The sequence below is a fragment of the Apus apus genome, chromosome 24, assembly GCF_020740795.1.
Source record: "Apus apus isolate bApuApu2 chromosome 24, bApuApu2.pri.cur, whole genome shotgun sequence".
Taxonomy (NCBI): Eukaryota; Metazoa; Chordata; class Aves; order Apodiformes; family Apodidae; genus Apus; species Apus apus.
In genome coordinates, this window is record NC_067305.1 from 2,233,652 (window position 1) to 2,257,660 (window position 24,009).

General features: G+C 58.0%; 1 protein-coding gene across 4 annotated transcripts; it reads right to left on the minus strand.

Moving 5' to 3' along the window:
- Positions 1-437: 437 nt before the first annotated feature.
- On the minus strand, positions 438-6,940 carry LOC127393959 (nucleolin-like). Of its 4 annotated transcripts, none has more exons than XM_051639576.1 (7): positions 6,876-6,940; positions 4,080-4,126; positions 3,182-3,360; positions 2,469-2,621; positions 2,328-2,390; positions 2,031-2,185; positions 438-1,885 (listed from the first exon to the last, which is right to left on the minus strand). In XM_051639576.1, the coding sequence occupies exons 3-7, from the start codon at positions 3,276-3,278 to the stop codon at positions 1,223-1,225; spliced, it is 1,131 nt and encodes a 376-aa protein (XP_051495536.1). In that variant the 5' UTR covers positions 3,279-3,360; positions 4,080-4,126; positions 6,876-6,940; the 3' UTR covers positions 438-1,222. The 4 variants fall into 4 exon arrangements, with proteins under 4 accessions (XP_051495536.1, XP_051495539.1, XP_051495538.1 ...); XM_051639579.1 differs by having other exon boundaries at positions 3,182-3,341; positions 6,876-6,897; XM_051639578.1 differs by lacking the exon at positions 6,876-6,940 and adding an exon at positions 6,572-6,671 and having other exon boundaries at positions 3,182-3,341.
- Between the last annotated feature and the right edge of the window lie 17,069 nt (positions 6,941-24,009).

Below are 24,009 nucleotides of genomic sequence, written 5' to 3' on the forward strand. Positions count from 1 at the left end.
CGCTGACCCCACTCCCGGGACGCTGCCAGAGCCGGGGGGGTGAGGGGAGGCTGAGGGGAGCGATCCTGTTACACCTCACAGCAGTAACAGGAGAGGGCACAAACTGCTGCCAAAGCACCTGCTCCCCGGCCCCGCCGCTGCCCCCGGATCATCTTCCCAGCCAAGCCCCTCCCTGAGCGAGACCTGCCGGGGCTGCTACAGGCTCTGACTCTCCCAAAGCAGCTCCTGGGCTCATCCCAGCTGCAAACCCCAGTGCTGGGACAAGCCCTTGGGCTTTGCCGTGTCTCCCCCCCAGTGCTGGTGGGGGCAGGACACACACCAGCCCCAGCCCCTGGCCTTTGTAGGGACCCCAACTCAGCCTCGAGCCCCTCTGCACCAGCGAGGGTGGGGGGGGGTGGGCACAGAGCACACACAAACATAACCAGGGACAACATACGTTTTTGTTTGTTTGTTTTTTGTTGGTTTTTTTTTTTAAACATTCAATTTAATACCTTTTTAAAAACGAAAATAATTTCCTTTAACCTCTAGTGATTTAGCAAATACTTAAAACCTGCCGGGGGGTGGGGCTGTGAAGGTCTCCAGGAGTTGCTACAGCACTGGGTGACATTGCACTCGTGTTTCGTTCCTAAAAGTGACTCTGTGAAGGCAAGGCCTGAAGAGACCCCTGGGTGAGGGGCTCTCCAGCCCTTTTCTGTTGCCAGCAAGCTTCACCCACCCTGCAGCGAGGGCAAGGTGGTCAGTCCCCTGATGTCCCCCCTGAGGACGGCAGCAGCCTGGCTTTGCTGACTCAGAATCCACTTCTCTCTTGATTTGCTTCGAATAAAACCATTCACTGAACTCAAAAGCCACACGGTCTGGAGACAAACTCTGTTCACTGGGATCCCTGTGCCCGGCTGAGCTGCCTCAGGGAGCACGAGTGGAAATGAACTGGGAGGGAGGTTTGGGGTGGGGATGGAGAACTAAGCGCGAAGCCCCGATGAAGAGAAGCTCCTTCCCCTGATTTTTCTTTTCAGGTCGCCTTTCTGCTTCTCATCCAGGGGGGGCCCAAAGTCCACAAGGAGGCTGATGCCAGGCTCCCCGGGCTGCTCCGCTGCTGCTCCGAGATCCTGGGGCTCTGCCCGTGGACCAGCCCGAGGGTGTCCCTGGGGAGCCGCAGGGTGTCCGTGCCGGGGTTGGACCCCCCTGGATTCAGCACCATCGAGCCCCTCGCTGGCCCCGGCCTTTAGTCGCGCCTCTTGCCCTCCCTGGGCCCGGCCGTGCCCTCGGGCTCCCGGGATCTCCTGCCCCTCTCCCGCCTCGGGCTCTCCCTGCCCGCCCGGCCCTTCCCCCCTTCCCTCCTGGGCTCCTCCCGCTCCCTCCGATTCTCCTTCCCCTCCCGGCCCCATTTCTTCTGGGGCTGCTGCCACTCCCGGGGGGCCCTGGGGGCTCTGCTGGGTCTGTCCCTCTGTGCCCTGTCCTTGGCTCGTGCTTCCCTCCAGCTGCTTTGCTCCGTCCGGGCAGCACGGCCCTCCCGGGCCTTCTCCTCCTTCTTCTCCTTCCTCTCTGGCTTCTTCTCCTTCTTCTCCAGCTTCTTCTCTGGCTTCTTCTCCCGGCTTTTCTTCACCTCTGCTGCAGGCAGTGAAACTCTGGGGACATCTGTGGGCTCCTCATCCCCTTCCTCTTCATCCCCATCCTCTTTGTCACTGTCCTCATCATCCCCATCCTCTTTGTCCTTGTCCTCTTCATCCCCATGCTCTTCATCCCCGTCCTCATCATCCCCATCTTCTTTGTCTCCATCCTCTTCTTCTCCATCCTCTTTGTCCCTGTCCTCTTCATCCCTGTCCTCTTCATCCCTGTCCTCTGATGTTGAGCGGCCAAACCACTTCTTGAAGATCCAGGGCTCTGCCTGGGGGGAGATTGAAGGGACAAGATGCCAGTGACACAGCCCAAGGGACTGGGACCCCTCTCCATCCCTCCCCCAAGAGCTGAGATGCTCCCCTGGTGGGAGGTGTCCTAAGGATGCTGCTTCTCCCCTCACCCTGGACCCGTACCAAGTTGCTGTCAGCATCGTCATCATCATCACTGTTGTCATCACTGTCGTCATCACCATCATTGCTGCCACCATCGTCCTTGAACATGGTGCCCTTGGGCTGTGCTGGCTGGGCTGTCACTGCTTCTGGGACCTCCTCCTTGGCAGTGACCACCTCTGGGAGGGGAAAGGGACAGGCCACCATCAGCCGGGTCAAGGCTGTTGGGATGTGAGGTCCCAGGGCCACCCCATCCTGGGACAATACCCCATTTCTGGCTGGATCCAGGATATTGGGGCAGCCTGGAACACCCAAACCCACCGTGAAGGGGAGGTGGTGGAGGGTCCTGCCTGCCACGGCTGACTCCTTCCCTGGAGCATGGTGCTGGAAGAGAGGAGAGGACACAGGAGGTGGCCACAGGGTCTGCCCATCCCATACCCCTCCATCTGGCTCCTGGCTCACCTTGGAGCACCTGGAAGGTGACGCTGAGCAGGGCGACGACGGAGGCCACCAGGATGCACTTGTTGAGGGTCAGCCCTTCCCAGAGGAGTGGCTCCTCTGCTGGGTCCAGGCTGGAGGGCTCCACCTTCCTCTGCACGGGGAGGCTCTTGGGGACTGGGGACCCCCAAGGAAAACAGCGTTACTGGGGGAGCTGGGAAGCAGCAAAAGGGTGCTGGGAGGACGGGGAAGGAGGGGCAGAGGAAGGAGCAGGAGCTGCCTGCTCTGCCACCACCAGCAGAGGAAGGTGTTTGCACAGCAGAGGTGGGGAAAAGAGGGTCATGGGGACAGAGTCCGGGGTGTCTGGGCCATGATGTGCTGCAGCATCCTGGGGCTCCAGCAGGGAAAACCTCTGCCTGTGTCCCCCCCCCCTCCTCTGCTGCTTCCCCCCACAGCAGATCTGGGCAGGGAGGAGATGAGGAGGAGAAGGAGGAGGAGGAAGAAGAGGCAGTAGGGCAGGAGGAGGAGGGGAATTTGGCAGGTGGATGAGAAGCCCCATCTCCACATCACTGAGCTCCCAGGGGACTCTGGAGAGCAGATCTCATCCTGTCACTGCTCCGTGGTCAGATGGTGCCTCCTGGGCTGGCTGGGGACACAGGACAGGGTCTGTGCCTCTGTGGCCACCTGGGGGGAGGCTGGCAGGTTTGGGGCAGGGAAGGGCTTTCCTGCATCCCCACCTGGAGGTCCAGCAGCGCTGCCTTTTGCTCCCACCGTCTCCGTCCGTTTCTTCTCCGCCACCTTCTTGTCCCCGCCGGGCGGTGCTGGCTCTGGCATCTCAGCTCAGGCTGGTTGGGATCCTGCTCAGAGACCAGCCCAGGTCCTCGCCTCCTCTAGCCCCTGCGGGGAGGGGAGCGAGCTGGCGGGGAGGGGGGAGGTGTGAGAGCATCGCATGGCCCCGTGGGGAAAGGGGGCCGGGGACACGGGACACCTCTCTGTCCCCTCCCAGAACAAGGGGTGCTCAGCACAACCACGGGGGTCCTGGGTCCCCGCACCCCCCAGCCCCTGCTCACGCTCCCCAGGACCCCGGGGCTGAGCTGATGCTGCCCCCGGCCCCGCTGCCTGAGTTTGCATCTCAGCCCTAAACCCCCCTGGGCTGGGTTGGCTCTGCCTGCTGAGGTGGGTTCAGCCACCAGCAGGTTCCGTGCTGCAGGGCAGCCCTAGAGCACCCGGGGGGGCTGGGACCCCCGGGCTGCGCTGGAGGGCACCCACCACAGAGTAGCCCTCGGGGTTGGATTGATCCACCCCCTCCCCCAGCCCGGCTGAGGTTGCAAACACCCCCCGAGGGCCAGGGCAGAGGCAGGGACCGGCCCAGCCCGGGGGGTTGCAGGGGGTGCAGGGGGGGCTGGGCTCGGTGCTGCGGGACACGGTGGCCGCGGGGCTGAGTCAGCAGCACCGGATCGGTGCCACCAGGGACAGGTCAGTGACAGCGACAGCTGAAGGACCTGGCCCGCGGCTCCCCCGGGACAGACACGGTGCAACGCCCTGCGGAGCCATCCTGGGCTGAACTCTCACCCTGCTGAGCCCCCAAGCCCAGCCAGCCCCGGGCAGCCCCCCCAGGATGTCACACGCACTCACAGGGGCTCTGCTGCTCTCCCGGTCGCTGCTCACTGGGCCGTTGGCATCTGTGAAAGGCAAACACAGCACAGCCTGCTGGGTGAGGAGTCTTGGAGAGCTGGGAATCACTGGGGGTGCCACTGCCACCCACTGCCTGATGGAGTGGGGACATTGTGGCCACGGTTCCACCCCCCAGCACAGCCAGGTCACCTGTGGAGAGTGGGTTTGGAAGGTCCTGGCCATGGCAGCTGGAAAGGTGTGGGGGGGTAAGAGCATCCCTGTGCACACCAGGGGCTGCTGAGCCCCAAAACCCATCCTGGGTACCCCTGGGGAGCTGCAGCCAAGGGGGGTGGTGACCTCCCCACCAAGGTGCTTGGGGGGGATAAACAGCCCAGGGTGCACATGGACACCTTGGAAACACTGGGCTGGAAGCTGGAAGGCTGGAGGCAGCTCAGGCTGTAGCCTAGACAGCAGGACAAGCTCTGGGTACCACGGTACCCAGACCTCCACAAGCAACCAGACCTCCAAGATGACTTCAAGCCACCCAAGGGGATCACAAAGCTCAGGGGTAACTCTTAAGGCTTTTCCTAGTTGTGAAGTGGGAGAGAAAGCCAGAGGGTCTCCAGGGCTCTGCAGTGGTTTTTCTGCCCCTGGTTCTGGGGTGAGCTATGGGGATGAGGATGCCCCAGCATGGTCCCAGTGCCAAGCAACCTTGGTCCTCTTGGCCCCTCTCACTCTGCAGGGCTCTGGATGCCACATCCTTGCAAGCCCTCACCAGCAAGAGGAACTTCCATCTCCTCTGAGCTGGACAAATCCAGTTCATTTTCCCCCAGCAGAAGAATGAATGCCGAGAAAAAAAAAATACGAAATTGCCAGTTTCCAGGATTGAATCTAAACCATGATATTAGAAGCAAAGCAAAGAATAAAAGGAAACTTTCTGGCTGGGGAACTGCAGCCTGGAAGGTCTTGGGCTCTCGAGAGGAAACAAAAACAAGTCTTTGGTTGTGTTTTAGTGATGGTGAGTCTGGTCCTTTCCCTGCTGGGAAGTGAAGGAGCTGCCCCAGGACTCCCAAGCTGGCTGGGAGGTTCCTAGTCCCAAGGAAAGCACAGAGATGGAGAGTTTCTCCTTAAAAGAGTTTCTCCTGCAAGTGCTTGTTCTGTTTTTGAGCTACACAGCTCTTCACACTTCTTTTTTTGAGCAAAGATGAGAGCAGGGAAGACAGAGGAGAGCACAAGCCTGTGTTCCCCTTGGCTGAGCCGTGGCTGATGTCCCTGTGGGGTCAGTGCCATGTGAGTGCCCCTTGATGTCCAAGATCACCCTGTGATTTCACACAAAGAGCAACCTCTGCTGGGTTGAGCCATCACTGTTGGGCTGAGCCATCTCCTGTGGGACCTCAAGCCCCTCAAGCAGCTGGCACGGCCACGGCTGGCACTTCCTGGCCATGGTGAGGACAAAGTACCTTTTCTCTTGTCCTTCCTTGGTCACCTCTGAGTGCTCCTCACCCACCTGGGCAGCTCATCAGTGGCCTCGAAGCACCCCAAGTCTGTCTCCAACACCTCACAGGAACCTGCTGCCATGTCACCTCAAGGGACTGTCACTAAACCAAGTGGGATAAAACAACCAGCAGGTGGTCACGGGCAGCAGTGCCCCGTGCCTCATGGTCTAGGCTGTGGTCCCTGGTCCCCAGCTGAGCTCAGCTCCCTGCTGTGGGGTGCTGGGCTGTTCCCACACCTCCTTCCCTTGGGTTTTGCCATGGAGGAGCCCAAACCACCTCATTTCCCTGGGCATGTGTCCAGGCTTTGCTGCAGGGCTGTGTGGCAGCCGTGCCATGGCCACAGCTGTCCTCCCCTGGCACCCATGGGTGTTCCCTCAGTCCCACCAACTGATCAGCTCCATGTCAGCTCTGTTCTCCCCAAGACGGGAGATGGGTGTCTGTGCCCCAGATGAAGGGTGGTGAGACCCTGGCCCAGGTTGCCCAGGGAAGCTGTGGCTGCCCCATCCCTGGCAGTGTTGAAGGGCAGGTTGGATGGGGCTTGGAGCAGCCTGGGCTGGTGGGAGGTGTCCCTGCCCATGCAGGGGGGTGGATCTAGATGATCTTTCAGGTCCCTTCCAACTCAAATCATTCTATGATTCTATGATTTTGGGGCTCTACAACCCCACAGCATCTTTGACCCCAGCCAGGATGAGTTGTGCCACCCAAAGGACCAGGTTTCCTGCGGTCTGTTCCAGCTCCAGCACCAACGGACCAAGCACGTGGCCCCTGCCCAGGCTAAGCACACCAGGATAGTCACTGATCCCAGGGACAGCCACAGATGCTGGGAACAGCCATGGATACCAGGCATGACTTGCTCATGGCAGGCTGGTCACCCACTGCCCTAGAGCTCAGCTCCAGCCCTTGGCTCATCCTGACTCCTGCTCCGGAGACCTCCTGGAGGTCTGCTCCATCCATCCATCCATCCATCCATCCATCCATCCATCCATCCATCCCCTCCCTGCTGCTGCATCTACTCACCCTCCCTCGGATGCCCCCTCCACGAGGCAGATCTTCTCTGGAAAGCACAAACCTACAGACACCCCAGCAACAACGGGCTCCTCTCTGCCGGCACCGGGACTTCTCCCGCCCCACCTCCCGAGGTGGCCTCTGCCTCTGACTCAACATCAAAGAAACTTCCAAAAATAGTCCCCTCCGGCCCCGCTCTCCCCACGTGCTCTCACCCCGGCAGCACCGGGACGAGCCCGGTGGTCCCGGCTCCGGTGGTGCCCGTGGGCGGCCCCGCGGCAGCGCGAAAAGGGTTAAAAGCCGCCGAAAGTCCTACCTGGGGCTCGACCACCGCTGCCTCCGCTCGGGCTGCAACCCCCGCCTGGCTCTGCTCCCCCCCCCGGGGTTAATAATGAGCAGCAACAGCTGCCCGAGCCTGCCGAGCAAAATAGCGCCCAATCACCGGCACCGGAGCCGCCGCGGCAGCCCCGAGCGGGCGGCTCAGCCCCCGAACCGGCAGCTCAGCCCCCCAAAAAGGCGGCTCCGTCCCCCAAAAAGGCGGCTCAGTCCCCCAAAAGGCGGCTCAGTCCCCAAAAAGGCGGCTCAGCCCCCCAAAAAGGCGGCTCAGTCCCCGAAAAGGTGGCTCAGCCCCCCCAAAAGGCGGCTCAGTCCCCAAAAAGGCGGCTCAGCCCCCCAAAAGGCGGCTCAGCCCCCCAAAAAGGCGGCTCAGTCCCCGAAAAGGTGGCTCAGCCCCCCCAAAAGGCGGCTCAGCCCCCGAAAAGGCGGCTCAGCCCCCCAAAAAAAAGGCAGATCAGCCCCCGAACCGGCAGCTCAGCCCCCCAAAAAGGCGGCTCAGCCCCCCCAAAAAAGGCAGATCAGCCCCCGAAAAGGCAGCTCAGCCCCCCAAAAAGGCGGCTCAGCCCCCGAAAAAGGTGGCTCAGCCCCCGAGCCAGCAGCTCAGCCCCCCAAAAAGGCGGCTCAGTCCCCCAAAAAGGCGGCTCAGTCCCCGAAAAGGTGGCTCAGCCCCCAAAAAGGCGGCTCAGCCCCCCCAAAAAAAGGCAGCTCAGCCCCCGAACCAGCAGCTCAGCCCCCCAAAAAGGCGGCTCAGTCCCCCAAAAGGTGGCTCAGCCCCCGAGCCAGCAGCTCAGCCCCCCAAAAAAGGCGGCTCAGCCCCCAAAAAGGCGGCTCGGCCCCCCCAAAAAAGGCAGATCAGCCCCCGAACCAGCAGATCAGCCCCCCAAAAAGGCAGATCAGCCCCCGAAAAGGCGGCTCAGCCCCCCCAAAAAAGGCAGATCAGTCCCCGAAAAGGTGACTCAGCCCCCGAGCCAGCAGCTCAGCCCCCCAAAAAGGCAGATCAGCCCCCCAAAAAGGCAGATCAGCCCCCGAAAAGGCGGCTCAGCCCCCCCAAAAAAGGCAGATCAGCCCCCGAACCAGCAGCTCAGCCCCCCAAAAAGGCGGCTCAGCCCCCCAAAAAAAGGTGGCTCAGCCCCCGAACCAGCAGCTCAGCCCCCAAAAAGGTGGCTCAGCCCCTGAGCCAGCAGCTCAGCCCCTCAAAAAGGCAGATCAGCCCCCGAAAAGGCAGCTCAGCCCCCAAAAAGGCGGCTCAGCCCCCCCAAAAAAGGCAGATCAGCCCCCGAACCAGCAGCTCAGCCCCCCAAAAAGGCGGCTCAGCCCCCAAAAAGGTGGCTCAGCCCCCGAGCCAGCAGCTCAGCCCCCCCAAAAAGGCAGCTCAGCCCTCGAAAAAGCAGCTCAGCCCAGCAAAAAAGGCAGATCAGCCCCAGAAAAGGCGGCTTAGACCCCAAAAAGGCGGCTCAGTCCCCCAGAAAAGGCAGCTCAGCCCCCGAAACAGCAGATCAGCCCCCAAAAAAGGCGGCTCAGCCCCCCAAAAAAGGCACATCAGCCCCCAAAACAGCAGATCAGCCCCAAAAAAGGCAGCTCAGCCCCCCAAAAGGCGGCTCAGCCCCCAAAACAGCAGATCAGTCCCCGAAAAGGTGGCTTAGCCCCTGAAAAGGGCAGATCAGCCCCCGAAAAAAGGCGGCTCAGCCCCAAAAAAAGGCGGCTCAGCCCCAAAAAAGGCAGCTCAGCCCCCCCCGAAAAGGCAGATCAGCCCCTGAAAAGGTGGCTCAGCCCTCCCAAAAAAAGCACATCAGCCCCCAAAACAGCAGCTCAGTCATAAAAAAGGCAGCTCAGCCTTCGAAAAAGCAGCTCAGCCCCACAAAAAAGGCAGCTCAGCCCCAGAAAAGGCAGCTCAGCCCCCCAAAAAAGGCAGCTCAGCCCTCGAAAAGGCAGCTCAGCCCCCCAAAAAAGGCAGATCAGCTGCTGAAAAAGCAGCTCAGCCCCCTAAACAGCAGCTCGACCCGAAGAGGCAGCTCAGCCCCCTAAACAGCAGCTCGGCCCCCGAAAAAGGCAGCTCAGCCCCTGAAGAGGCAGCTCAGCCTCAGGCAGCGGCAGCCGGGGCTGCCCCAGCCGGGGGGGCTGCAGGGGGACACGGCTCTCAAGGGCTTGTCCCTCTCTGAGCGTCCCCCGAGCAGGAGGAGGACAGAAGGGGCTGTTTGCTCCCCAGCCCGGGGGTCTCAGAGCCAGGGGTGGGATGGACACGGGGGCTGGGGACCCAGCCAGGCGGGTGGGCAACCTGGGACGGGACGGGTGGTGCAGGAGAGAGGAGGGGCAACCCCCTGGGACCTGCAGTGCTTGGACAACCCCGGTGAAAACTGCTTTTTACCAGTATTTGAGAGCAGGTTCTTTGCTCTGCAAAGCCTCAGATTCCCCCGTGGTGCCTGTTCCTGCAGCCAGGTGCCCAGGAGCCACAGCCACGCTGTCCTGGTCCTCACCACAGCTCACAGGAGGTATCACAGCATCACCCAGGCTGGAAAAGACCTTTGAGATCATCAAGCCCATCTATGACCTGACACCCCCACACCCCCAGACCATGGCACCAAGTGCCACCTCCAGCCTTTCCTTGAGCACCTCCAGGGATGGTGCCCCCACCACTTCCCTGGGCAGCCCATCCCAATGTCTGATCACCCTCTCCATGAGGAAGTGCTTCCTAACATCCCACCTAAACCTCCCCGTGGAAGCAGCTTCAGGCCAGGCCCTCTTGTCTTCTTGCTAGTTGTGAGGCAGTGAAGAGATGAAGCACCTCTCATCTGGGGAGCCTAAAAGGCCCACGGGGCTCTGGCCCTGCCTGTGCCAGGTCACTCAGCTCCACACCAGCAGCTCCAGCCTCAGGTGGAAGTTCCTGTCCCAGGGGGACGTGGTCCCAGCCATGGCTGGTCCCAGCCCATCACACCTTGGAGGCACCTCGCTTTGAGGAGATCTCTCTTACTAAGACCCACTTCTGAAAAGCTTCAGGTTTTAAAAAAAGCCCTGATCCTGTGACGTTTCCCACCTGCAGTGTTGATGATTTTCTTCAGCAGAGGTGTGAGAGGTCTTTGATTGCAAGATCTAAAGGAGGAATAAACTGGGCACTGGCATCCCAGAGGGGGCTTTTTCCAGGGTTCTGGACTCCCAGTGAGACTGGGTCAGGGTCCTGCTTTAGGACCAGGCAGCAAAAAAGGAGACCTTAGAGCAGCTTCCAGTGCCTGAAGGGGCTCCAGGAAAGCTGGGGAGGGACTTGGGACAAAGGCAGGGAGGGAGAGGACAAGGGGGGGTGGTTTTAAACAGACAGGAGATTTAGATGAGATATTAGGAAGAAATTCTTCACTCTAAGGGTGGTGAGGAGCTGGGATGGGCTGCCCAGGGAGGTTGTTGATGCCCCATCCCTGGGGGTTTTTAAGGCCAGGTTGGAGGAGGTTTTGTGCAGCCTGGTCTGGTGGGAGGGTTCCCTGCTCATGGCAGGGGGGTTGGAGCTGGATGATCTTGAAGGTCCCTTCCAACCTTGATGATTCTGTGATTCTATGAAATGAACTCAGGAGCAGTTGCCTGCTTTCCAGGGCAGGGATTTCCCCTCTTTGGCAGCGACAGGACCCGACACGCCGTGAGCTCTGCTGCGGGAGAAATAATGCTGAGCACAGATGCAGGAAGGGATGGAGCTGGAAAAAGCCCCCACGCTGTGCCAGGGCTGGGGGTGCACGTGCCAAGGGTCACTTCCTCACTTGTATTCAGGGCTATTAACTGACAAGGCAAGTTTGCTTTATAAGGACATCATGAAAGCAGAAAATCATGACCACGCCAAATAAAAAAAACCCCTTCTTCTCCCAGCTGATGATGTTTCCCAGGGTGTTTGCAGCTCCTGCCTCCCGTGGGTGAACTGGGCCTCCCAGGAAAGAGCCTGGGGGTTGATGGGGCAATGTCTGCAGGCACAGAGCCCAGGCAAAGTGTCCTCCCACTTCGTCCCGGCGCAGGGCCAGGGGCCAGGGCTCTCTCCACCCTTTCCAGGACCTTTCAACACCCAAACCCTGCAGCAGGGAGGGACTGGGAGTGGTTTTGCCTCCACATGTTTAGCTCTGAGCAGTTCCCCGCTGAGTTACAAAGCCTCCATCTCCAGCAAGTTATCCCAGCCAGATGGAGGAAAGAGATTCCCAGAGGCAAATTCTTTCCTAATCCCATGAACCCCCCCACCCCCCTCACCCCAAATCCTGGCTTCTCCCTTGCCCTGGGACTGAGAGAAGTGTCTCTGGGACAGGGTTAGCTGGGAGGGGGGGAGAAACACGATCTGGCTGTGAGACCAGGCAGAGAGAAAGCTGCTGGTGGAAGAGCTGGAGAGGGCAATGGAGCAGGGTGATGGACAGGGCCCTGGCTGCACCCAGGCTGAGCTCCATGGCCAGGCTAAATATTGACTCTCTGGCTTTGGCTTGATGACATAAATCTATCCTCTCTGACTGCCCAGGCTCTCAGCTTGCCTCACATTCACCCGGGTGTGTCTCTGTCCACTCTGGCCACCCCTGAGGTTCTGCTGTGGCTTTGTGGTCTGTGGTCCAGACGGACCAAGTGGTGCTGCAGCATCACCCTGGTTGCCATGGCAACACCCATTTATCCTCCCACCAGGACATCATCTCCTTTCTCCCTCCTCTCGAAAAACTCGCAGTTAAAAGGCAATCATAGAGACATCAAATTAGTCACTGATTATTTTCAGCACAGGTTGGGGCTGGGGAAGAACCTGCCTTCCCTCCATGCAGTTCCTCCTCTCCCTGCAGCCCCAGCCCCACTCCAGCTCCTCCTGCCCCAGGTCCCAGGGGAGGGGGATGCTCCAGCTGCTTGTGTGGGTGGGTTTCCAGCTCTTGGCCCAAAACCCCCAGCTCACAGGGTGGCCTGCAGGTCTTTCCCTGGATTTCAATCCCTGGATCCACCAGACCTGCCTGACAAGGTTTCCAAGGCCTGGGAACTGCAAACACCCTTCCAGCTCTTGCAGCATTTACCCTCCAACCCCTCACGGAGGCAGGGTTGGGGTTGGGCTCGTGACCTGCTTTTACAGAAGGGAATTTCAGAGAAACCCAGACAGGTTTGGGTTGGAAGGGACCTTAAAGATCATCCAGTCCCACCCTCTGCATGGGCAGGGACACCTCCCACCAGCCCAGGCTGCTCCAAGCCCCATCCAACCTGCCCTTCAACACTGCCAGGGATGGGGCAGCCACAGCTTCCCTGGGCAACCTGGGCCAGGCTCTCACCACCCTCACACTCCATAATTCCCTCCTCATGTCTCACCTCAATCTCCCTCTGCCAGTTTTCATCCATCCCCCCTTGTCCTCTCCCTCCCTGCCCTTGTCCCAAGTCCCTCCCCAGCTTTCCTGGAGCCCCTTCAGGCACTGGAAGCTGCTCTAAGGTCTCTGCCACAGCTTCCCTGGGCAACCTGGGCCAGGCTCTCACTACCCTCACACTCCAGAATTTCTTCCTCATGTCCAACCTGTATCTCCCTTCTTTCAGTTTAAAGCCATTTGGATGCTGCCTGCCCAGCCCAGGTCTCCTGGGCCAAGAACAGCTCTGTGGGTCAGTCCCTGCTCCAACAAGAGCCTTGTCATCTCCACGCTGGCCTTGTCCCTTTGCTCAGCTGTGGGTGCTGGCTGAGCAGGGGCTGCACAGGTGAGGGTTTCCCCCCCCCAACACTCTGCCTGGAAGCTGCTGGCACCAAACAAATACCTGCCTGAGATGCAGGTGGTGCTCGGGCCAGGCTTTGCTCAGGCTTGTAGGTGCTTTGTGTCTCAGAGCCCTCCACCCTTCCCTCAGATGTGGTTAGAAGTTGCCACTGGGCTGAGATGCTGGTTGTGGGGTGAGAGGGGTGGGGGGGTGGGAGTGGGGCTGGAGGAGAGGATCCCAGAATTGTGATTTCTTGGAGTAATTAGGTGAAAGAGCATCCTGGTTCCTCACACTGTCAAAAACCTAAAGGCACAGGTGTCCCCATGGCGACCTGGCCAGGTCCCAACAGCTTTCTGCTGACCCAAAGTTCCTCTTGCAGTTGGATCCAGCAGACATCAGCTCCTCCCATCCTGGGAGCTTGCACAACGTCTGTGCTGAAGCACAGCTGCTGCCTCCTCACCCCGGGGTGGCAACACATCAGCATCAGCTGAGGAGGTTATTTCTCCCTGTGACTGCAAGAACCACAGAGCTTTACGAGGACTGGCACCAGGAAGAAGTTCTCAGGAAGTTACAGGAAGAGAAGAGACGTCTCTTGCTTTGCCAGCCCTGCTTCTCCTGCCAAATCCTGCTTTTAGGTACATTGAGCTGAGCAACCTCCTCGTGGTGCAGCTCCTGGAAAGCCTGGAGCCTTCTGGAAGCTGGATGCTCCTGTGGCTTGGTGCCACCAAGCCCTGAGGTGGGGATGGGTAGTGCTGCCTGTGCTGGAGGAAGCCAGGGAGAGCGGGAACACCCTCTGCACAGCTCAGCCCTGGGTGGGCTCCTTGCTGGCTGGGGGGGTCTCTGTCCTGCTCTGCTCAGCTGAGGGGGAACATCTGGGAGCAGGGAACTGCTGCAGGGACTCAGAGCTGGGCCCTTCCCTGTAGCTTCAGGGATGTGGTGAGCCTGGCAAACAGCTGAGGGGATCTTCTGCCTCCTCTCCTGGGGAGAGGGTTTCACAGGACCACCCTGGTTGGAAAAGACCTTCAAGATCATTGAGTCCAACCACTGCCCTCACTCTGCCATGTCCACCACTAAACCCTGTCCCCTGGCGTGGTTTGACGTGGTGTGGAATGGGCAAGGGAGGAGATGGGAGCTCTGTAGGACAGGTACTACCTCAGGCCATCTTCTGGTTTGAGGAATCACAGATGGCAGCATCTTGGAGGGCCTCCTTCTTCCTCTTACCCTGAGCTTTATACCCGTGGGTGAACCTGGTGAGCCAGACAAACGATGGGTCTGGTTTTGAGGGCAAAGGGACATCCTGCTTGTGGTCTAGGGCGGGAGGAGAAAGCAGCACAGTGTTCAGGAGCACAGCACAGTGTTCCAGCCTCACAGAGTCACAGGATCACAGCAGACCAGGCTGGAAGGGACCCCAAGGATCATCTGGTCCAACCCATCCAGGTAATCCTATAGTTTGAGATGAGCTTGATCACCTGTGGGCACATTTGTCCAGTTGAGGATGGCAAAGGTGATCACATCCATCAAGAGAAACCCCCACGTCACCTCTGAGTGGGACCTGAGCCACCAAGCCATGAGGGACAGAGCAATGGCCAAGCTGGACACAGACCCAGCTGGCAGCAGCATCCTGGTCACGTTCATGGTCTGGGATCACCATCCACCACCCTGTGGTGACAGAGGAATCACACAGGGGACAGGCCTCAGCTTGGCAGAGCTGGACAGGACAAGAAGAAGCCACAGTCCTGCCCTGGGGTCGTGGTCCCAGCAGGTGGTCGTGGTCCAGGTCCAGACCTCAGCCCCAGGACCCAGGCTGGAGCTGGGGCCACTCAGCACCGTGACAGGAGATCAGGCTGGCAGGGGCAGGAAACACCACATTGAACGTGCTCCTCACTGGCTGAGAGCTGGGGGGGGGGGGGGTGTGCTCTGCGATGGAACGAGCTCGTTGGGTCTCTGCAAGGAGCAGAAAAGGCAACAGAAAGAAGCCCCTTCTGCCCTGCACCTCCCCCTGCTCCGAGCAGGGACGAGCACGGCACAGGGATGTCCTGCCCGTGGGGCAGGGCCCCAGCTCACACCCCTCCTCACCCACCACCCCAGCAGCAGCAGGTACAGAGCCCCCCCCAGAGCCTTCCCTGGGCTCAGCCCCTCAGCCTGGCCAGAGCCAGTGGCAGCACCAATCCCCCTGTGCAGGAGGTGACCCACAGCTCCCCAGAGCAGCTCCACTGCAAGGTCAGGCTGGTCACACTCTCATCCACGTGTGACCCCAGTGTTCCCATTTACAAATCCCCCCAGGTGTTCACTCTCTTTGCCTGGCAGAAGGAGAAGCATCCAGGTTATCCAGGTTAGCAGCCACAGAAGATGTTGGATCCCATTAAATGCTACTTTTAGTCTCTGCTGCTTTTAATAACTGCTGCGTGATCCTTTTTTCTCACCACTCGGGGATCAGCAAAACTCTCTTTGAGTTCTCACAGCTGCTTGTGCCCCCGAGGAGAACACAAGGAGGTGATTGTGTTTGAAACACAGCTCTTCAAAGGAACTGTCCTTGGAAGTGCCACTTGGGACCAGGGAAAGTAGCCATTGCCCCTTGTCCTGTCACTGAACACCCCTGAGCAGAGTCTGGCCCCATCCTCCTGCCACCCCCTGGAGATATTCACCAGCACTGACCAGATCCCCCCTCAGCCTCCTTTTCTCTCAGCTGAGCAGCCCCAGCTCTTCCCAGCCTTTCCTCCCAGGCAGAAGCTTCTCACAGCCACCAGCTCCACACGACATCTCACCACAGAGCAGGTCCTGCCTGTTTTAGCACCTTCCCCAGGGCTCCAGGTTGCCTTGACACCATTAACGTGACCACAGAGCCCCACAGGACCCACTCAAAAGCAATCAGCCCACGTCTCCAGAAACACCTTCTCATCCCTCAGCCGTGGCAGGGAAGATGTTCAGGGCCCTCAGAGGTTGCCCTGGGACCTGCTGGGCTGCACCTCAGCCCCAGCACCCAGATGCTGACACACCAGGGTGAGGAGATGTCCCAGGCTGGTTGGATTCCGGTCTTTAGGATTAGGAAGGTCATAAGAGTACAAAGTCCACCACCAAGTACAGCACAAATTACTGCAGGAACAGCAAAAATAGCAGGAAATTCCTGTGCCCAGGGAAGCTGTGGCTGCCCCATCCCTGGCAGTGTTGAAGGGCAGGTTGGATGGGGCTTGGAGCAGCCTGGGCTGGTGGGAGGTGTCCCTGCCCATGCAGGGGGGTTGGGACTGGATGATCTTGAAGGTCCCTTCCAACCCAAACCATTCCATGATACTGTGCTTTGAAGCTGTTTTCTCACCAATACCCCATCATCATGTGAGTACTGAGGCTTGTTTCAACTACCAACCCTTCCCTTTTCCCTCCTGAAGAAACCAAACCCCATTTTCACTCTGATTTCCACACTCAAGTTGGACATCAGGAAAAAGTTCTTCCCTGTGAGGGTGATGAGAGCCTGGCCCAGGTTGCCCAGGGAAGCTGTGGCTGCCCCATCCCTGGCAGTGTTGAAGGGCAGGTTGGATGGGGCTTGGAGCAACCTGGGCTGGTGGGAGGTGTCCCTGCCCATGCAGGGGGTGGGACTGGATGATCTTGAAGGTCCCTTCCAACCCAAACCACCCCATGCTGACTCTATGACCTCATGCCACATTTCAGGGCAGGACGTGGTCTCTGCGATGGTGCCTGAGGTCACAGAGTTGGGCACAGACTGACTGGGTTCCCATCATTGCCCACGACACCCATCTGGTATTTCTTGGCAACAAAAAAACAGGCAGAAAGTGCTGAAATGTGCCCCGGGACGGGGCAGGGAGAGGCAGGGACACGCACGGGAGGTGGCAGCGGGCTGGGGCTGCAGCCAGGGAGGGCTGGGGGCAGGAGCCTGAGGGCTCTGGTAGTAACAGGTATTGAAAGTGATGATGGAATCATTAAATGATGGCAACCCCGGTGCATGAGTGGGCAGGAGAGCAGGAGAGGAGCTGCTCCACAGGCTTCTCCCAGCAGGAAGGTGCTCAGCATCCTGCCAGCCAGGCTGAGTCCCCCTGTCCCTCCTCCAGGAGCTCCTCGAGTGACCTCCTGAATCACAGGATCACAGGATGTCAGGGGTTGGAAGGGACCTCTGGAGATCACCCAGTCCAACCCCCCTGCCAGAGCAGGACCAAAACCAGGGCAGGTCACTCAGAAAGGCATCCAGACAGGTCTGGAAAGTCTCCAGAGAAGGAGACTCCACAGCCTCTCTGGGCAGCCTGTCCCAGGGCTCTGTCACCCTCACAGCAAAGAAGTTCTTCCTCATCTTGAACTGGAACTTCCTGGGCTCCAGTTTGAATCCATTGCCCCTCGTCCTGTCCCAGGGCACAAGTGACAAGAGCTTGTCCTGCCTTCTTGCTGCCCTCATGGATTGACAGACATTCATGAGATGCCCCCTCAGGCTTCTCCTCTCCAGACTGAACAGCCCCAGGTCTCCCAGTGTTTCCTCCTCACATTTTCCAGTCCCTTCATCATCCAAAGATTTAGTGAAGATTTTGTGGCTTTGGTTTCACATCCCAATTGACACACCAGCACCTGGATCCAGGTGCAGGCTCCATCCTGGGAAGAAACTCAGTCCCAGGAGCTGGAAGGGGGGGGATGTTCAGCAGGGAGCTGGGCAGGAACCACCTCGTCCTTCCCCAGCTCTGGGGCGGGTGTTGGGCTCCGAGGTTGCCCTCGGGTGGTGCCTCAGGGGCAGGAGCAGAGCCCGTTCAGGGTGTCAGATCACAGAATCACAGGATGTCAGGGGTTGGGAGGGACCTCTGGAGATCATCCATCCAACCCCCCTGCCAGAGCAGGATCCCCATGAGCAGATCCCACAGGAACACATCCAGGTGGGGCTGGAATGTCTCCAGGGATGGAGACTCCACCACCTCCCTGGGCAGCCTGTCCCAGGGCTCTGTCACCCTCAAACTGAAAAAGTTCTTCCTCATGCTTACGTGGAACCTCCTGTGCTCCAGTTTGCACCTGTTGCCCCTCGTCCTGTCCCTGGACATGACTGGGAGGAGCCTGGCTCCATCCTCCCCGAGAGGAACGTTTAAGAACAACCACCTGCAGGTTCAGCAGTTCCTCTCCCTCCCCCTTGCCCACGTTTGCCCAGCCTGTCTCACGCTGGGCAGTGGGAAAGCAAAGCCAGCTGAGCCCTTTCACTCTCTTGTTTTTTGTTCCAGTGAAATGTGAAGAGCAGAATCACAGAATCACAGAACCATTCAGGTTGGAGAAGCCCCTTGGGATCCCCCAGTCCAACCATCATCCCTGCTCTACAAAGTTCTCCCCTAAACCATCTCCACCAACACCACATCCAAACCACCCTTCAACACACCCAGGGATGGTGACTCCACCACCTCCCTGGGCAGCCTGTTCCAGCCTCTGACCACTCTCTCTGTGGAATAATTGTTCCTCATGTCCAGTCTGAGCCTGCCCTGGTGCAGCTTGAAGCCCTTCCCTCTTGTTCTGTCACTGATCACCTGTGAGAAGAGACCAGCACCAACCTCTCTGCAATGACCTTTCAGGTAGTTGTCGAGACTGATGAGGTCTCCCCTCAGCCTCCTCTTCCTCACACTAAACATTCCCAGCTCCTTCAAGGGTTCTGCATCAGATGGATTCTCCAGGCCCTTCCCCAGCTCCGTTGCCTCCTCTGTCCTCGCTCCAGCACCTCGAGATCTCTCTGGAATTGAGGTGCCCAAAACTGGACACAACACTCCAGGTGTGGCCTCACCAGTGCTGAGGACAGGGGGACAATCCCCTCTCTGCTGCTGCTGGTCACACCATTTCTAACACAAGCCAGGATGCCATGGGCTTTCTTGGCCACCTGGGCACACACTGGCTCATGTTCAGCCCCTTGTCAATGAGAACCCCCAGGTCCTCTCCTGCCAGACACTTCCCAGCCACACTTGCCCAAGCCTGAAAGAATTTCCTCCTCAAGCCCCAAATTCGGCCCCAAACCAGCCATTCAAGACCACGAGGGGTTTCTTTCCCTGGGAAATGCTGCAGGAGGCTCAGGCACCAGCAGCTCCCCCATCCCTGAACCCCAGGTTCACCAGGCTCTGGATCTCAGCGAGGAGCCAGGTCTCCTTGGCACAGCAGGGCTTGGTCTCCAAGCTACCCTCAGGTCCCTGCAGAGATGCAGCTGATCTCCCATCCTGGACATCCAGGGGTTTTAACAGCAAAAGCAAGAGGAGGAGAAGACATCTCCTTGTCACCCACCTCTGCCCCTCCAGAGACGTGGGATGGAGGAGTCCCCTCCATTCCCATCAGCCACATGCATGGGATGGATCCCACACACCACCTGAAGGCCAGGTAGGGACACCCACCTCTAACAGCTGATGAACACTGATCATTTCTGACCCTCCAGGTCTGGGCTCCATTTCTGACCACCAGGGAGGGTGCTACAGAAATGCTGATACCACAGCTGGGGGAACAACCACCCCTAAACTGCTCGACGGTCACCACTGGTTTCTTCTGTCCTACAGCAACCAGAGGCAGAAGCTGTGGTGGCCCAGCAGGTGATGAAGAAGAGAATGAGGAAGAAACTTGGAGAACCCAATCAGGCAGCACCAGGATCCCACTGGGAGTGTTTTGCTCCCGTACTGGGAGTCGAATGATCTCACCAGAGGAGCATCCAAAGCAGGAGAACATTTTTTGCAGGTGAATGAAGAACAGAGCCAGGCTGAGAACTGTGGGACAAGCCAGGACAGGTGGTGGCACCAGGGTTTGGCTGCAGGGAGGTTTGAGGCTGCCTCGTGGGAATTTCTTTTCAAGGCAGGCTGGGGAGGAGCCTTGGCCAAGAATTGCTCCACGGCAGCTCCAAGAAGTGAATGCTTTTCCAAGAATAAAGATTAAAAACCTTTAGAGAGGAGAAAGACTCCAAGGAAAGGTGCTCCATCAATAGGAATAAGGAGAAAAAGAGGTGGGAATAACAGGCAAAATAGAACTTGATGTGGAAAAAGGGTGGAAATGATCGGACACCCTCGGTGGGATTGGACACACGTGGTTGTCTCTGCTGAGCAGATGTTTGACATCAGCTGACACTGAAAAGAGTTTTTGGGGGTGTTTTTTTTTTTTAAGAACACCTTTTGGACACCCCTCTGGGAGGGCAGCCTGTTGTCCTGTGGGCCTCACGAGAGTGCTGAGTGGTCTGAAACCATCTCAGCCCACCCCAGAGATGTGGGACTTCCCTTGTCCCCAAGCAGAGCACCGTGCTGGTCCGTGGGACAAGGCTCCAGGACAGCAGCAGGAATTTGGTGTTTCTCCAACCACCACCTGGGATGACTTCTGTTCTGCCCAGAGGAACCAGAGGAGCTTTCCTACCAACTCCTGTCCTTGACTCCCATCCCCACTACCCCTCATGTCTCTCGGTGGGAAAGGGGATGTACAGGAAAGCTGGGGAGGGACTTGGGACAAGGGCAGGGAGGGAGAGGACAAGGGGGGATGGATGAAAACTGGCAGAGGGAGGTTGAGGTGAGACATGAGGAGGAAATTCTGGAGTGTGAGGGTGGTGAGAGCCTGGCCCAGGTTGCCCAGGGAAGCTGTGGCTGCCCCATCCCTGGCAGTGTTGAAGGGCAGGTTGGATGGGGCTTGGAGCAGCCTGGGCTGGTGGGAGGTGTCCCTGCCCATGCAGGGGGTTGGATCTAGATGATCTTCAAGGTCCCTTCCAACCCAAACCAGTCTGGGATTTTATGCTCATGAAGCAGGATGTCCTGGCTGGGGGGCAGCAGCAGAGCTGGTGGCCAGAGACACCCTCAGTGGACACTGCACAAGCAGCTCTGCTGCCTGGGCACCTACGTGTGGTCCTCCTGCATCTCCCTCTTTCACTCAAGCCAGAACAACGTCCATCCTGGGAACACTGATTCCTCCTTCCAGTTCATCTGGTGCTGCTCAGGGCTTGCTACCCTTATCAGAAAGAAGGGGGGAGGTTCCAGGTGACCTGACCTCACAGCTTCATTCTTTCAAAAGCCAGGACCCCCCTGCAGCCCCAGGCTGCAAATGAGCTCCCCCTGCCCAGAGATCCTTGAGTCACAGTGGATGGAACTGGGCAGATGTCAGCTCAGGGCTTAGGAGAGTGAAGAGCCACCCGAGGGAATCGCCCTGAGATGATGGTAGAAAAACCCACCCCGAGCTTGCAGAACCCCCCTCTGCACCCCTTTGGACCACTGCCACCTCCAGAATGACACAGGCCAGTGAGGAAAAGGGCTGGGTGTGGGAGCAGATGGTGCAGAGGGCAGTGGGAGGCTGAAGAGAGGACAATGCCAGCTCGGAAGAGAAACCAAAACCCCAGTGAGGTCCAGAGAAGGAGCAGTTACTCTCCCACTCACCAAGCACACACAAAAAATGGAGGTCCCAGATGCAAACGAGAGGTTGAAAATCAGTGAAGGTCTCCTAAAGCAGTGAAGGTCTCCTAAAGCAGTGAAGGTCTCCTAAAGCAGTGAAGGTCTCCTGCAGAGACACTGAGGGAATCGTGGCTTTCATTGCCATGGGATGTGTAGGAGCCAAGCAAAGACATCCTGTGGAGAGGGTTTGAAAACCCACCTGGTGATGGGTCTAGTAGAGTGGAGAGCCCAGGGTTGGACTGGAGAGCCCAGGGTTAGAGTGGAGAGCCCAGGGTTGGACTGGAGAGCCCAGTGTTAGACTGGAGAGCTCAGGGTTGGACTGGAGAGCCCAGGGTTGGACTGGAGAGCCCAAGGTTAGACTGGAGAGCCCAGGGTTGGACTGGAGAGCCCAAGGTTAGACTGGAGAGCCCAGGGTTGGACTGGAGAGCCAAGGTTAGACTCGAGAGCTCAAGTTTAGACCCAAGAGCCCAAATTTATTCTTGAGAGCCCAAGGTTAGTCTTGAGAGCCCAGGGTTGGACTGGAAAGCCCAAGGTTGGATTGGAGAGCCAAAGGTTGGTTTTGAGAGCTCAAATTTAGACTGGAGAGCCAGGGTTAGACTTGAGAGTTCAAGTTTAGACTCAAGAGCCCAGGGTTAGACTGGAGAGCTGGCACAGGGGGGTGCAAATCCAGCCAAGTCCCATGATTTACAGGAGCTTTGCAGTTGTGTCCAAGGTTGGAAGTGGGGCCCAGCTCTGCACATCAAAACAGATTTCCCATAAATTACTATGATAAGGCTTTTCATAAAAGTTTAACAGCACAAAGTATGATTCATGAGGAACCTGTAATGTTTAATTAAAAGGGAGAAAATGATCCTGCTGTGAAAAGCTTCCAGATCCCAAGCCAAGCTCATCATTGACTTAATTTATGGGACATAAACAGGCCAAAAAAATGGCATAAGTGGTAAAGTCATGTAACTTTTGCCAACTTGGGATACAGCAGCTGTGCAAAGAGAGGGTGATTTACAAACTACATGGAATGGAGGTGAAGATGTAGCAAGAAAACAGAACAAACTCCTGGGCAGAGCAGGATGGGATGATGTAAGCTGCACTCTGCTCCAGCTGCTCTTCTTGCTGCTGTGCTTGTTTATCATAGAGTGATGGGATGGTGGAGGTTGGAAGGGACCTTGAAGAACATCAGGTTCCAAGCCCCTGCATGGGCAGGGACACCTCCCACCAGCCCAGGTTGCTCCAAGCCCCATCCAACCTGCCCTTCAACACTGCCAGGGATGGGGCAGCCACAGCTTCCCTGGGCAACCTGGGCCAGGCTCTCACCACCCTCACAGCAAAGAATTTCTTCCTCACATCTCAGCTCCAGCTCCCTCTTCCAGCTGGAAACCCTTCCCCCTGCTCCTCTCCCTCCCTGCCCTTGTCCCAGGCCCCTCCCCAGCTTTCCTGGAGCCCCTTCAGGCACTGGAAGCTGCTCTAAGGTCTCCCTGGAGCCTTCTCTTCTCCAGGCTGAACACCCCAACTCTCCCAGCCTGGCTCCAGAGCAGAGCTGCTCCAGCCCTTGGATCATCTCCGTGGCCTCCTCTGGACTCTCTCCATCTGGTTTCTGCCTCCTGGCATGATGGCCACTGGTCTTCTACACCCATGAAATTCCCCATTGCCTTAAATCACACGTGTCCTTCACACTTCTAACCCTCCCTGTCAAACCATCAAGGCTGCCATGTCAGTGCCAGGGATGTCCCTTCTGCTCTAGCCCCAGGAAATGGGCAGAATGACTTTGGATTGACACCAGTACCAAGCCCTTGCACCCCACCAGCTGCTGGGGAACATTTCTCCACCTCCCCTGGGGCTCCAACTTTCTCACTCTGTCTGTGCCCACGGTGGGTGCAACGTGTGCCCAAGAAGGGAATCTTGGCGTTATTCACATGGAAAAAATGCTGTGGGATTGGTTCCCTTTCATGTAACTAACTGGTCCCATGACCTCAGCTCAGGATTCTTGATTTCTGAGCGAAAGAATTTCCAATACTGAGAAGGGAGAGGCTGCTGGGTTTGTGGGGAGGGCAGCAGGGAGGCTGCAGTGAGCAAGTCCTTGCAGAAGGGACTGGTTGGGAGCCACACCTAAGCTGAGCTTGGCTCCAGCCCCACCTCCCCACACCATCTTTCTGGTGCCTTTTTAGCAACCATGAGCAAAATTTGAGACCCTGAGCACCCAAGGGAGGTTTTTTTTTTGTGTTTCTCCTCTCAAGACATGACCCACATCCCACAGCTTGACATCATCCTCCACACCCAGCCTGTAGTGTCCCTGTATTTAGCTTCATCCCTTCCACAATCCATGCTGGAGACACCTTTGATGGGGTGGTCACCAGTCTCAAAATAGAGCAGGTCTCCACTTCCATGGAAAAGAGGGAGGTGAAGAATTGGGAACCAAAAAGGGAGAGGAGGTCACTGCAGAGCTACTTCAGCTTCATAAATGCTTTTGGTATCACTCCCTCCTGGCCTGGGCAGGGGGGAGAAAGATGAAACAGCTCAAGGTCATGGGGAAAAAAAATGGTGAACAAATAGAAGGGGATGACATGAGCAGGTCCCTGATTGTGCCAGGACATGCCTTCTGCTCCCTCCTGTAGGAATCAGGATTTTGCAACAAACCTGAATTTGGGTGCTTGAGAGTGAGAGCAGCTGCAGTGACAAGCAGGTGGCTCATGGAAGGGGCTCCAGGAAAGCTGGGGAGGGGCTTGGGACAAGGGCAGGGAGGGAGAGGACAAGGGGGGATGGATGAAAACTGGCAGAGGGAGATTGAGGTGAGACATGAGGAGGGAATTCTGGGGTGTGAGGGTGGTGAGAGCCTGGCCCAGGTTGCCCAGGGAAGCTGTGGCTGCCCCATCCCTGGCAGTGTTGAAGGGCAGGTTGGATGGGGCTTGGAGCAGCCTGGGCTGGTGGGAGGTGTCCCTGCCTGTGCAGGGGGTTGGATCTGGATGATCTTTAAGCTCCCTCCACACCAAACCAATTCTATGATTCTAGAGCTTGGTTCAGTTCAGCTTCCAGCGTCCAAAGGAGATTTTTGTGCTTCTCATCTCAAGACATGATCCACATCCCACAGCTTGACATCATCCTCCA

Bases quoted from the DNA above. Each gene is read 5' to 3' on its own strand.
- LOC127393959 (XM_051639576.1), bottom strand. From the start codon at position 3,278: ATGCCAGAGCCAGCACCGCCCGGCGGGGACAAGAAGGTGGCGGAGAAG. The intron at 2,622-3,181 runs GTGGGGATGCAG...GGGGGTCCCCAG, and splicing joins CAGCGCTGCTGGACCTCCAG to TCCCCAAGAGCCTCCCCGTG. The intron at 1,886-2,030 runs GTACGGGTCCAG...ATCTCCCCCCAG, and splicing joins ACGATGCTGACAGCAACTTG to GCAGAGCCCTGGATCTTCAA.